This window comes from Toxotes jaculatrix, chromosome 16 (assembly GCF_017976425.1).
Source record: "Toxotes jaculatrix isolate fToxJac2 chromosome 16, fToxJac2.pri, whole genome shotgun sequence".
In the NCBI taxonomy this organism is placed as follows: domain Eukaryota; kingdom Metazoa; phylum Chordata; class Actinopteri; family Toxotidae; genus Toxotes; species Toxotes jaculatrix.
The window spans coordinates 19,539,445-19,553,084 of record NC_054409.1 but is presented as its reverse complement, the minus strand read 5'-3'; the positions used below and the strand labels follow the sequence as shown (position 1 = coordinate 19,553,084).

General features: G+C 39.4%; 1 protein-coding gene across 1 annotated transcript in view; it reads right to left on the bottom strand.

Moving 5' to 3' along the window:
- Positions 1–13,640, bottom strand: part of itga1 (integrin, alpha 1) — a 40,978-nt gene that overhangs the window by 11,567 nt on the left and 15,771 nt on the right. Inside the window, exons 2-11 of the mRNA XM_041058440.1 lie at positions 12,711–12,831; positions 9,688–9,797; positions 6,923–7,011; positions 5,438–5,552; positions 3,937–4,064; positions 3,085–3,233; positions 2,649–2,799; positions 2,165–2,339; positions 1,772–1,845; positions 485–632 (exon numbers count right to left, since the gene is read on the bottom strand). Coding sequence (XP_040914374.1) covers positions 485–632; positions 1,772–1,845; positions 2,165–2,339; positions 2,649–2,799; positions 3,085–3,233; positions 3,937–4,064; positions 5,438–5,552; positions 6,923–7,011; positions 9,688–9,797; positions 12,711–12,831 — 1,260 coding nt within the window. The remainder of the gene's footprint in view (positions 1–484; positions 633–1,771; positions 1,846–2,164; positions 2,340–2,648; positions 2,800–3,084; positions 3,234–3,936; positions 4,065–5,437; positions 5,553–6,922; positions 7,012–9,687; positions 9,798–12,710; positions 12,832–13,640) is intronic.

Here is a 13,640-nt window from a genome sequence, read left to right as displayed (position 1 = left end):
ACAAAAACTCTCAGCTCAGACGTAATCATGCAAGTGCTCCATGGTGTGTATTCTCTGTCTTCCATGTAGCTTACTAGAAGGTGTAAGCGTCCTGTGTGATTTTTTTTCTCTTAAAGCCCCTTAAACCTTAAAGGTTACTTTACATTAACATTAAATATTAATAACTAAAAAAAAACCTTGCCACCAGCCCCCATTACTCACTGTCAGATTGCTTCTTCAGTGTCCCTCAATCTATCACCATGTCTAAATGATGTATTTCAGCCATTTTCAAGAATAACAACATAAAATAAATCTGACTATAATTAAAAAAAAAAAAAAAAACTACAAAAAGAGACCAGGATCAGTGGATGGTGTAATAAAGCGACTGTACATGTAATCAGTTTACTCAAAACAGTATACTTGTGAAGCTTTTCTACCACCTAGAAAAGGGATTCCTGTGTGTGTGAAATCATGCCAATGTAAACATATTAAAGAGTCAACTCACCGGTGTACGCAGCCATTCTTTCATACCCGGCTTCAGTGTTTGGGTCATAAAAGTCATCCTTGTCTGGAACAATTGTTCCTCCTGTTTTGTGCATTACCACTGTCCCGTTCCAGTCGTACGCTCCCACTGCTCCCAGTAACAGACCTTCCTATGGGAGACAACAGAGCTGATGACAGGAACAGTAGGACATGGGATGAAATGTAAAAGTATTTCAGTAAAGCATTTTGTATTATCAACAAAATGTATTTAAAGTATCAGAAGTACTGCTGAACAGACCCTTTGTATATTATCATATATAATATATATTATATTACTGGATTGTTATTATAGATGCATTAACATGTATGAAGTATGTAATTCTGTAACTGCTTCAAGTAAAGATAATCTTAAATGCTCTACATGCAGTTGGGTAGCTGAATCTATAATAATTTTTAGATTCTTATATTTTATTACTAAATAAAGTACTAAAGTAGCACAAAATGGAAATACTAAGTATAAGTAGAGTATATGTACCGCAAAATTTAGCATAGCACTTGAGTAAATGTTACTTTCCACAGCCAAAACAAAAAAGAAAACCCAACTAGTGCTGAAACTAACAAAACAGAAAGTAAGAATGCCCATCAACCAGCCTGCTTTCTGTCTACGGGAAACGGTGTTATCTAAAAGGAAGGGGAAGGGTCACACAGGACATAACATGGGACATTAGTCACACGGACAGCATCAAGGCGCTCTTTCTCACTACTGGCTGATAAAGCGAGACGTCATGTGTTGAACACTCATCTGTACAATTCAGTTCTGTTGTGTCTGGATTTGTTTAGTTGAGCCACTGCAAGTACAGAGACTGTGTACTCACTGATTGAGAAGGTGATAAACGTGAGTCAGGAGCAGGAAAGAAGCTTATTAAGGGAGCCAGTTGATTTTTAAACAGACGTAGGAAACATCCAATGAACGACGTTTTTTTTTTTGGGTGGTGAACAAGCATATGACTCAGCGTCCTTCACTGTCTCTGCTGCTGTAGAGGCAAGAGACTGTGTGTGGAAGTGTCTACTGACTGAGATGAATCACCAGAGGGTTGTAGATGCACCAGGTAACACTGAAGAATTGTGCCTGAATGAGTTCACTAGATGAGAAAACATGCATGCATCCGCTCTCATGCACATAGATTTAACAGTTCTAAAAGCCTACAGTCAGGTGAACTCCTCCGTGACTTGCAGATATGATAAGCTCATCTGTCATTCAGTACCAGTAAGTGATTTTACAAGAATGAATAATGAGATTTAGAAATACCTTGGAATTATGGGCACTAAAGCCAGCCTGGGACATCTCCATCGAAAAGGAGGATGTGAAATTACTGGTGGTGGCTGAGGAAGGAAAAGTTCATTTTAAAAACACGTAAATAAACCATAAGTGATGAAATTTTGTTGGTCGAGAGAGTCGTGAGAGTATTAAACTTTTGTTCTCCTTGAAGAAACAGTGCAACATTTCGGGAAATACTCTTATTCGTAACTCTTTCTTGCAGAGTTAGAGAAGAGGACTTAACTTAGCTTCCATCTATGACACATTATACATATATCTTTCTATCTTTATACATTTAAATTTATAAGAAAGTGAATAAGCATATTTCCCAGACTGCTGAACTAATTCTTGCCCTTGGGTGTATGAGGACTAAAGTTGGGATACCTTCCAAAGCAAAAATCCGGTTTCCCAGAGCATCCACAATGGACAACAACGCCACCTCATCAGCCACGTTGAAGAAGTGGTCTTTTAATGGCTGACTGGAAATGGACTGAATTTCCTTGATAAACTTTTGCACCTCTTCGGTACTTTTGTTCTGACGACTGTAGTCTCCCAAAACCTGTAATCACAATGAACAATGTTAACAACATCAGTGCTTATAAGAATGACTGAGTGACAGAGGGAGAAACCGGCTGATTTAAATGGCCCAGCAGTTTTGATTATGGATAGGTAATTGTAAAAGAAGTTGTTCATTATACCCTCTCTTGATTTAACTTTAATAATGCTGATGCAGTTACCCTATTCACGAATAACAATAAGTATTTCTGGCTTCATGGTGAAGAATCAAAAACTCAACTCCTAAGATAAGAAAACACACATACATGTTAACGTAATCTGTAACAACAACACAAAGGTAGTTTGTACTCACAGCAATGCCAAACCTCTCGATGCCATCTTCGTCACAGTCTTTGATGACCTTGTCTAGATTATAGAAGTCATGTGACTCTCCGTCAGTCACAATCACCATGACTTTCTTTGCTTCAGGTCGTGCACCGCGTTCAGGCATGAAGGCCTCCTTCCTGATTGGTGGAAGTAAAATTCCAAAATTCAGTCAAAAGAACAAAACTTCTAAATTCCTAAATATACACAGTGAGTTTATTAGAGACACCTCACTAAAACAAATGACAAGGACACAGCAGTCCTCCTAAGAAGACTTTATGAGTCTATTGTTTAGCCTATTGAAAAAAACACCATTCCATTCCAATTCCTATTAAACCTTGCCAGACCACAATGAATTAACTGAAAACTGTGGCCTTGGCATTTCCAGGCTGCCCAAATGAGCATGAGGGGTTCATGTTGAGTACCTGGCGGTATCAATGCCGAGGAAAGTCATGGTCCTGAAGCCGGTCTGCTGAGGAAGCTGATCGACAAACTCCAGCAGATCATCAGTGTTGTCGAACTGGCTCAGGTTGACACGGTGAGTCACAGTCTCACCGTAGGACACTATTCCCACCTGGAAAACACACGTTTTTCTTGTGTTATCCAACATTTAATTTATTTTTCCTTTTCTGTCCCCTCCCAGACAGTCTGCAGAGGATGTGGTCGGGTATGCTGGGGTTTATATGACACAATTTTCTTTATACAGCAGGCAGAGGACTTCAGCAGCTATGGAAGATGTGACTTTCAACCACTGGGCTCCACACAGAGAAGACTTTCCAGTGGTTCCCTCTGGAAAACTCCACTATCTCCAGGCCAGATCCGTGTAACCATAATAAAAACTAACCACCCATTTGCAGAGTGATCCAAGCAGACAGAAATAAACTGAAGGTAGAACTTAGTAAGACAGAGGATAAAATTACTTTAAAGACTACAGTCTTTAGTTCATAAAGTCTGTGTTATACAGGACATCTTACAGTTATTCTCAATGTTGGCACCATGTGGAAAATTCCATAGTGGAGGGAACTAAAGTCATTCAATATAATGTCGTATTATGAAAAACTGAGCTGGCAGCAAATAATATATTCCTTCATTCATTCTTTTTTTTTGTCAGTCTGCTGTTATATAACCCATCCATTTATCCATGTATTTATCCACATTTGATTCCTGATGTTTAACACTGCATTCTCCACTATGTTCAAGACAAAAAAAGTCGTTTTCAACAGGATTTAATGAGATTTACTGCATAAATCTGTGAATCATTCATTCATGCAACTGACCTGTGAGAGTTCAGGCCCAATCTTAATGTTCTCGATGAAGCGGTGAAGAAAATCAGTGATACTGCTCCAGGGGTAGATACTGTTAGATCCATCCAGAACCATCACAATGTCCAGCTCCTTCTTACAGTCTGGAACAAAGCCGGAAATTAAAGCTGATTAAAGGGTTAGTTTGGTGCTGTATACTGAAAGGAGAGACTGGCCTTCTACAACACACATTATATGTTCCAAGAAAGAAATTGGATTATGTAACATTTTCAGTCCTCTTCCTGTTTTCTTGTGCCCACAGCAGTCCTCTTCCTGTTTACTTGTGCCCAGAGCAGACACACTACCCTAGCTTCAAATCAAAATGTAATAATGTAGACCAGCAGTTCCCAGCCTGGGGGTTCGGAAATTATGTTGTACACACTTTTATTTTAAACTTTGTTTTGTTTTCTTGTGAATCACTGGATTATTTTAGGTATTAACAACAAGAAGACATTGCTTTGTTTGAAGTATTTACAAGCCAAAAAGGTTGGGAACAACTGCTGAAGAGAATAATAATACAAGGTTAAGATTTGCAGACGTATCACGTTGTTTCCACTCAAGTTGCATTCCTCTACGACTGATCCCATAAAATAATTAGAACAAGATAGGTTAATTTTGCCATTAATCATATGTATAACCTTTATTTAATCGGGTAATCTAATTGAGATGAAGATGAGAGTGGCCTTTGTACAGCAGAGATGAAATTACAAGTTTAAAATTGGCCAGTGGGATGAGACGTTGAAGTTTTAAAATCCTGTGTAATTTATTGCATTGATAAGGTTCAGTGTAGTAGAAAGAAATCTACCCTAGTTCAGTATTAACCGAGGGGTAATTGGAGCTCAGCAGTCCTGGAGATCTGGTCAGATGAGCAGTGGTTTTAAATTTGATTTAAAGCCTTCATGCAGAGACTTAAAAAAGGCATCAGTGAATTGTTTCACTTGAGGCAAGAAGGAAAAAAGTACACTCAAAGTAAAAGAGTCCTTCCTCTTATAATCAATCAGTTCTTCAATTTACTTTAATTCATTATTGATAAAATCAGTTTATGATAGACCATTCAGGGCTTAAGACTTGAATCGCTTTTTGCAGGACTATATGATCAGACCGCATTCATGTGTTTGTTTCTCTTGAGGGAACGCCAGAGAAAGTGATACTGAAAGAGCGAGAGAAACAGGGAGAGAATGAGTGTTTGCTGTCTGGTTCTTTCTACGTTGCTTCCTTCCTGGGAAACAGAGTACAGGCCCAGTAAACTGTCTCCTAACTTGGGCATACAAGGCAGCAGAAGGGCTGGGCCAGAGAGGGATGGGGTCGCAGACAAGTTTACATTAAGAAGAATGCTCTAATCTCCCTCGTCACTTAGGGAGGGTGAGTTTGATGTCAGGGTTCTGGGTGGTACTACTGTGGAGAGAAGATTATAATCTCTTATCCGGGACAGGCAATTTGTGCAGATGCCTTCACGTCCTGTGCAGAACTGCTGTACCTTCCACGGGCGGTACTATGGAGTTGAGGACCTGGAAGGAAGAGCTGACATTCGCGCAAATGCCTGAGATGTACTGCAGCTCGCCGCACATGTAGCCGTACTGAGGACCACACGCCTGTGGAGACAGGACACACACACACAGACACACACACAAACAAACTGAGACTCTAGCTGCTTGACAAAGTAAAACGTTACAGGCTGTGACTGGTTAGGTTTCCACCAGTATGAGGTCATGGGTGAGAGAGGAGGTTCAGGACTACTGAAGATAGAAACCAAGAGGAAAGAACTACTCAAACTGAGGATTACAGAGAGGCTATTAAAAACCACCACAGATCCCTTCAGATGTAACTTCTCCAGAGAGAGAAAGGGAAACAGAGAAAGTGAAACTGCAAGGACTTTAAATTTACATACAATAACTGGTAAATTGAATAGCATCTGTTAATCTTTCAGCCTCGTTTCCTTAGAAATCCCTGCATGCTCCACAAACTCAATCCTTTCCTTACAATAGGAGGGATACTGGTGTAGAAAGAAAACAAGACTGTCTACAGCTATACTAGCAGATCTGTGAGGCTAAACTGTAATATATAACAAATTCACTACATTTACAATGTTCGCCATCTTATTATTGCTATTTAGCAAATGCTAATATTTTAGAAATTTTAGAAAATGAACTAGTAAGTAGTTAGGCTGTTGGCATGGCATTAGTTTTGCAGGTATTTGGTCATAAACCAAAGTATTGACCTGATGATGGGGCTACATGAAAAGTCAGGGGATCACAGATGTAATTAGGAATCATCGTCTGGGCACCATGAATGTCTGCACCAAATTTCATTGCAATCCATCCAGTAGTTGTTGAGCTATAAAAACATACATAACCCGGCTGGTAATTACATCGTGTTGACAAGTATTGCTGAAAGAACAGTTTATTCATTATTCAGTATGTCTCTGGGTCAGCTGAAATCCGAATTGTCTCTGGTCTGACTCTGGTTGTGTTGAATTACAGTACTTAAATACAGGCGCAGTGTTGAAGAGTTAGATTAACACTCATTTTTCAGTGACCTTTGCAGCTGTAGCTGCAGGATCTGACCTCACATTTTATTTTCTTCCTCCCAATAAGTTGCAAAAGTTCTGTTTATTGGCCTTTTGTCCACTGTTTCTTTCATTTTCACACCCTGTTAATCTCATAATCATGTACAAATAAAGTTTTACTGGAATTCTTTACCATAAAACCTAATGGGCCTCGCCATCTCCTACACACATTTCTGCATTTATGCACTTGATTTACAGTATCCTGTTATATTCCCAGGGCATGAAGCCTCACTGGGAAACATGGAGGGTCAAACCCACTATTTCCATGCCAAGTGAACATATTCTTGCAGAAAATATGTAAGGTTGTGTTTGGTATGGAAAGTGAAAACGTACTGCAGAGTGCTTTCATATACCATAAAGAACAACCCCCCCCCCCCCCCCCCCCCCCCTCCTTACCAGAAAGCCTCCGTTGGGATTGGTGACCAGTGTGGTTCCCATGGTCATATTGTCCTTGTCTTCACGCAAGTTGGGAACTGTTGTGCTTTCTGAGAAAAATATGGATGAATAAACAGAGTGAGACAAACAGGGAGCAGCACAGAGGAAGAACAGCTGGACAAATTCCTCTTCTTCATTTTCCCACAGGAAGAGAGACGCTCAAACTCCTTCCCTGCTTCCGTCCACATCGACAAGTTGTAATAACCACTGATGTGGTTAAATATAGTTTGTTTTATTACTTTACCATACTGTCCTTCAGTGTGTAGGTTATGGTTCTATAAAGGATATAGAGCATGAAATCAAATGTTTTGTTGATAAACAGCCCATCTGTGGTCAAGACAAATAAAGGAATTGAATCATTAAGCAATCACAACATGTGGCTAAAATTAGCAAACTGTTGCTTCAGCTTGGGAATGCCTTGGATCTGACTTTTTTTTTTTCCCCTGAGGGATCCACGTAATCTTCCAAACTCATTCAAATGCCTTTCAAATGTTAAATCAAGCTCTTTCCCAATCCCCATGGGGGCATTTCGATGAATAACCATTTCTGATTTTCATTAGCAAGCAAGTTATGACTTTGGCAAGTGCTCTTCTTGAACCTGACAAGAAACAGAGCTATTAGTAGTGCTTTGTGATGATCTTTAACAACTTGAGTTTGGCCGTTTTTCCCATCTCTTTGTGGGCACAGATTCCTGCTCTCTCCTTGTATCCTTCCTCTGTTTCCTGCCTTCATGCTAAATAGAAACTACTTAAGAAGAGAGCATATTTGGGCTGTTTATGACCCGCAGCTGACCTCAGAGTCAAAAGATATTTCTATTATTCTAACACACTTTCTATTTGATGCACAACAAAGTGTTGTCTGTCCTGCACCACAATGAATTCTGGAGTTAAAGTAAGTGGGTTAAAAAAAATTGTTCATCATAGAAACTGAGTGACATGAACCAAGGTCTTGCACCTCATGATACATCCACGTGGGACTTTGTGGAGCTGCAGAAGAGAATACAGTCTTTGTCTTCAATAAACTGTGACTTCAGATAGCTATCACAGCAAATCATACTTACCACACAATCCCACAATTTAGTCTGGAATGAGCTCTCAGAGGTCAAAGGAAGCTACAGGTCAAAGTCCGCTTTGTAAAGTAGCTTCTACTAGAATATACCAGTGTTTTACCAGGCAGTAGATATGAACAGCGATGTCTTACTTTTACAGGGACATTTCATGTTGTATTCTAGCTTATCAAGATCAGGCTACTCAGTTACATACTGTTACATACATGCAAAAACATAGTGCTTTGTGGCTTGTAAGACCGCTGCCTGATTTTACAATTATGAAGTTGGATTTCATTTTCCAAACAGTCTGTAAACAGAAAACAATATTGTTTAGCATACGGCTTGGAGAAAAAAAAAACATGTTAGACGTTCATGCCAGCATTTCATCACACATAATAGTCCTGGCATAACCACCTTTCAGTTTCATGGGTGGGATGGAGCTGTGATTAAAAATTAAACACAATAACCACACACATATAAGTTCGCTCATTATGGTTTGGCATCTATCTCCTAGTGCTAACCTAGTGTAGAGACAGATCTGGCAATGTCAGACTAGGGCGTAGTCACAGGGCATAAATTGAAATTACTCTGCAAATATATGCCGGATTGTCCTGGGTTTGCATTATGCTCCTCAGGAAGCAGTGGTCAAGAAACATCAATTTAAGCATCCAAAAAAAGGGGCTTCTGAATCAATTAAAGTTATAAAGAAAAGGCAATGCAGTTGCTGAGTTATGCCCAGTTTCATTTAAAAATCAAAATACAGCACTGCTGTTGTCATCATGTAAACCACTCCCAGTTGTTTGCTGAGAGGTTTGGCTCCAACTGTCAGTCTAAATCAGTTCCCAGTGGATGTTTTCCAGACTAAACTTGAGATTTAGGCTTTTGCCTGTCTAACTCATCCAAGATAAAAACAAATATGCTCCACTGGGGAGTGAGGGAGTATCACTTCCAGCCATTACTGTACATTATCATCACTTAAAGCAAATAATTTGCCAACAGTAGAACTGTAACTGTAATGCAACGTGTGAACAGCTGTGTTGAAAATTTTGAATCCCTGAGCTGAGAGTGTGCAGGAATATTAAACACACTGACTCTCAGTCTTCCTGTGTCGACACTAATACAGAGTTTGCAGACTGCTGACCGGGAGCTAAATTATGTTTATCTGTTTAATTATGATATAATTGGAAGGATGAAACATTAAAACTTTGTTTATTTACCCTCTTCCCATTCTGATGAGCCTAACTTCCTCCTCAGGAGACACAGATATACAGCAGATTTAAGCACACAGCAGTATAATTACACACACCAACCAGCTCTAAGATTCACAGTATTTGTGCATACAGATGATAGTTGTCCTCAGCCATGCACACGCAGAAATTAATGCCAAAATCCCATTTTATGGATAGGACTGCCCATTTTAATTTTCCCTCGATGTCTTGTTTTTTTCTGACCAACATCCAAAATCCAAAGATATTCTGTTTTCTATCATGTGTGACAAAAAAAGCATCAAATACGTATATATATATATAATATTTGAGAAGTTAGAAACAGCAATTATTATTTTTTGATTGGCTGATTGATTAATCAACTAAACGTAGCAAATTATCTGATCTTGATTTCTAATATGCAATTCGCCACACATGCACAATTTGCAGACACATGCACACAATATTCTTACTAGGCAGGTCCAGTTTGACACACGTGTTGTCCCTCTTCCCTACAGGACATTTGTAGACATCTCCTGTTCGTTTTGATGGCTGGCCTGACAGTGGTGATCCAATCAGAACCCTAAAACACAAACAAACAAACAAACAAAAAAAAAACAACAGCTGAGTTTGGTTGATTAGAAATCCTGCCAAAAACCCAACAACAGAATCACGGTTTTACAATCATAATAACAAGCACAAGTCAGGTAGAAATTAAGGTTTGGCAGGCTGGAAGCAGTAACAATTTAGATTTGCCTTAATTATACTTACATAGTTAAATGAAACATAAACAGCGGGTTCAGATTGGCTGACAAAGCTGCATAGCTTGTTATAATTGGCTATAGTTGAATCTGTGGCTTTCATTTCATTATAATCACCCTGGTGCTATAGTATGAAATCTAAATAATATTGGAGCAGTTCACAGTGAAACAAAAACACTTAGGCCACTTACCACTTAATTTACACCTCATTACATACTATTGCACGATAAGTTGCAGATGTCTGCAGATCCGTGCTGTATCTGCACGTCTGTACTGGACATGTATGTCCAGAACATTCAGCTGCATGCCTGTCTGTGTTACACGTTCCATGTCCATCTGTGAGTTTCATAACTTCGTGTCACTCCATCAGGAAACTGATGCTGAAAAGAGTCGGTCATATGACCTCTTTTAAACATTCAGGCTTATTAACATTCCTCAACTCTAATGGGCCCTGGACATCTAAAGCGAGACACAGAGTGGAACAACAACACGCTCTTAGCTCAGCTGACTGTCAGTGGCCTGTGAGAAACACCACGACATTACTGATTTATTTATGACAAATAATCAAAGTGGTGCACACATAGCTGCTTACTCCTTTAATTTAGCTGTTGATGATTCCTAAATACATGACTGTAATTACTGATGGGGCAATGACCACCCATCACGAACCCATGAGTGTGTGGTTTCTCATCTGTGCCAGCTTATTGTCTTTGCTGCTTACATCCCATCAATCTTAATTTTCTTATTGAGGATAAAATACTATGTCAAGCACCATTTTCACCAGATTTGTAACGGTCATAGCTTTTAGCTATGCTCACAGCACTGCTGTATGGCAGCATCGGTCGGTTAGTCCATCACCTCGGTGTTTCAAGGATTGCCCTCAAATTTAACACAGACATTCATATTAACCAAAGCATGAATCTTATGACTTTCTGACTTTTTATAGACCCACCATGAGATTGACATTTGTGGTTTTAAGTGAAATATCAGCAGCCTACCATAGCTGCAGACTCCTTGTGATCCACCTAGCAACCCCGAAAGCTCACTGTCTTATCTCATTTGATTAGGTTAAATAATATAAATATAAATATAAATATAAATATATCTATATTTGATATAGATATATTTATATAAGAGTAGTATGAATGATCCCATCTAATTCTCTGCAAGAATCAAAAGAGCACGTTTCCCACTATATGTCTTACTATTTCTTGAATAAGTGTTTGCAATCATTTGTGGACGAAGATTTTTGGCAGCACAGTTAGCTGACTCAGGAGCAACATTGCATTTTTCTGTTATCTATTCATGCTGTGGCAAAAGTTGATTCACCTTTCAGCACTGCAGAGTTACCCTGAAGAGCTTAAGGGTGGCGGTCTGGAGGAGACATCTGCAACTAATCAGTCACCTTCCAGTGCGTGTTACATCACCTCACGACTGCTATCGTTTTCCTCCGTAATATTCTCCCACATGGACGAACTGAGGGCTACATATCATCTCTAATTTTATTGCCCCTCCTCCTCATTTCCCATAATTTATCGCTTGCTTTTTTTTTTTTTTTTTTGCTGCTTTTATCTGTTATCTTTCACTCCTCAAGATCTCCAATGTCCTCCCTCTGCTCTCTGCCCCGGTTCTGCGTCTTCAGTCAGGCCCCTTATCGCGCAGACCCTATCGGGTAATACCTCTCTCTAGACCTGGAACAAAATGGTGCTATCTGGAGATCATCCAGAGCCAGTGTTTCCACTGAACAGTGCAGAGGTTCAGTCACAGCTGGTTCAACCGATTAGCATTGAGTGAATTACTGTAACTCAACTCATATGAGCTCGGTAAGATCATTACTGCAGCACAGTGTCAGGTACAGCCATGTGGGAATGAATCAGACCCGGTGCTGCAACAGGTTGGAGGGAAGCAAACTGAGAGGTAAGAAGGAGAACTGGAAGTAACTGAAGGAGAGAAGTAGAGACACAGAACCATTAACCACACTCTAATAGCATTTAACAAGGTTTTAAAAATGTGTTCCCAGACTGTTTTAGCAAGGAGCCACAGATGCTTGGTTTCAGTGTATTTACAGCCTGGGTATGTAGAGACTCTGGTGGGCAGTTTATGTTTAACAGCTAAAGTCATAAAGGCAAGGATCCTCATTACAGCAGCATCTGGTGTGTTTTACAGGTGAATTAGGGTTTTTAGCTTTTGTTATTGTTGTGGAATTGAATTAAGCTGATTTGAATTCTTGTCTTGGTAAAAAAAAACACAATATTCTCAAACAGGAACATTTTTTTCCAAGCCTCTCTTCAACAACCTAGGAGATTGTCTGATAAAGAAAATGAATAGTTAAGAGGTACAGAGATGTTGCTTGTTAGAAACCTTTATCTCCAAGTTTCCATCCAAATTTAGAGCAAATTTTAACAGAAAATCCAGAAAATCAGCAAAAGAATATAACATGAGTTCCCATGCACTAGAACAGGAGTTGGCACATTGAGATAAACTGTTGGTGGCACTAAGCTTTCAGTTTTCAAGCTCTGTTATTTTCTGGTCTCTCGTAGTGATGGATTTTAAAACTTTGACCATTGTGACCATCTCCATCATTTATTGTTATTATAAGGCACACTCTGAAATGGGGCTTGTGCTTCAACTATCATCTGTGAGAGGAAGAGGAAATATTGTAGTGGCAAAAGATTATGAATGTTTGGTCTCTGGATTCCCTCATTTCCTCGAAATGTACAGCTAATGACACTCACCATTTTCCCTCGCTGTTCTCGAACTGCTGCACAGTGTAGCCAAACATGTCCTCCAGTGGACCGCTGAATGACAAACCATTTTTCTGGTCCACGTTGAAAGACAACACACGCACCAGCAGCACTGCAGGGGCGAAGGGAAAGAAAAGGTTATACAGAATGCCAAAGATTATTGTTTAATAAACAGAATCAGAAGGCTAATGAAGACTCTTCAGTCTACTATGCTGCTCTCCAGTGTGAGTTTAAATTAAATAATCTAATTAAATTTATGAATAAATAATCCAATCCTGAAATAAGAGACTCATGTATTCATTTTCTCATATAAGAAAGCCATGTTAATAAGTGGAAGGTAAGCATTAACAAACATTCTTGATAAATATTTATAAAATATTCAAGATGCAACCCGGAAATGACAAATAAACGGATCTAATAATAGAACAACTTCATAAATAACTGACATTTTTGTTAATGTAGCCACAATATTTGTATAATTCTAATGGTATCAACAATATTTAGTAATATACAGACTATAGAGATGGTATACCAAGATGAGGGATGAACTGCATGAACCATATCTCTTACACACACACACACATGCACGCACACACACGCACACAGAGTCATTCTGGAGGACACTAGGGGAATTTCAAACATCCATGTGAAGCACTTGCAGGACAACGGCTTCTTCTCTGCTCACTGCACAGTCTGTGTCTGTCTGTCACTGAGCTGAGTATATCACAGAGGCTCTATATAAATCCATCCACGTCTCATTGTGCCGGCACCACAATGACACTCTTCATATCTACTGTTCCACGGAATTTCTCCAGAATAATTTATTAAATTGTGAGGACTTGTGAGGGACTGCAGAGGAGTAGAAGAACAGTGGGATTGCAGTAAAGAACGTGCAGACGCAGACCACATACACAGAGACAA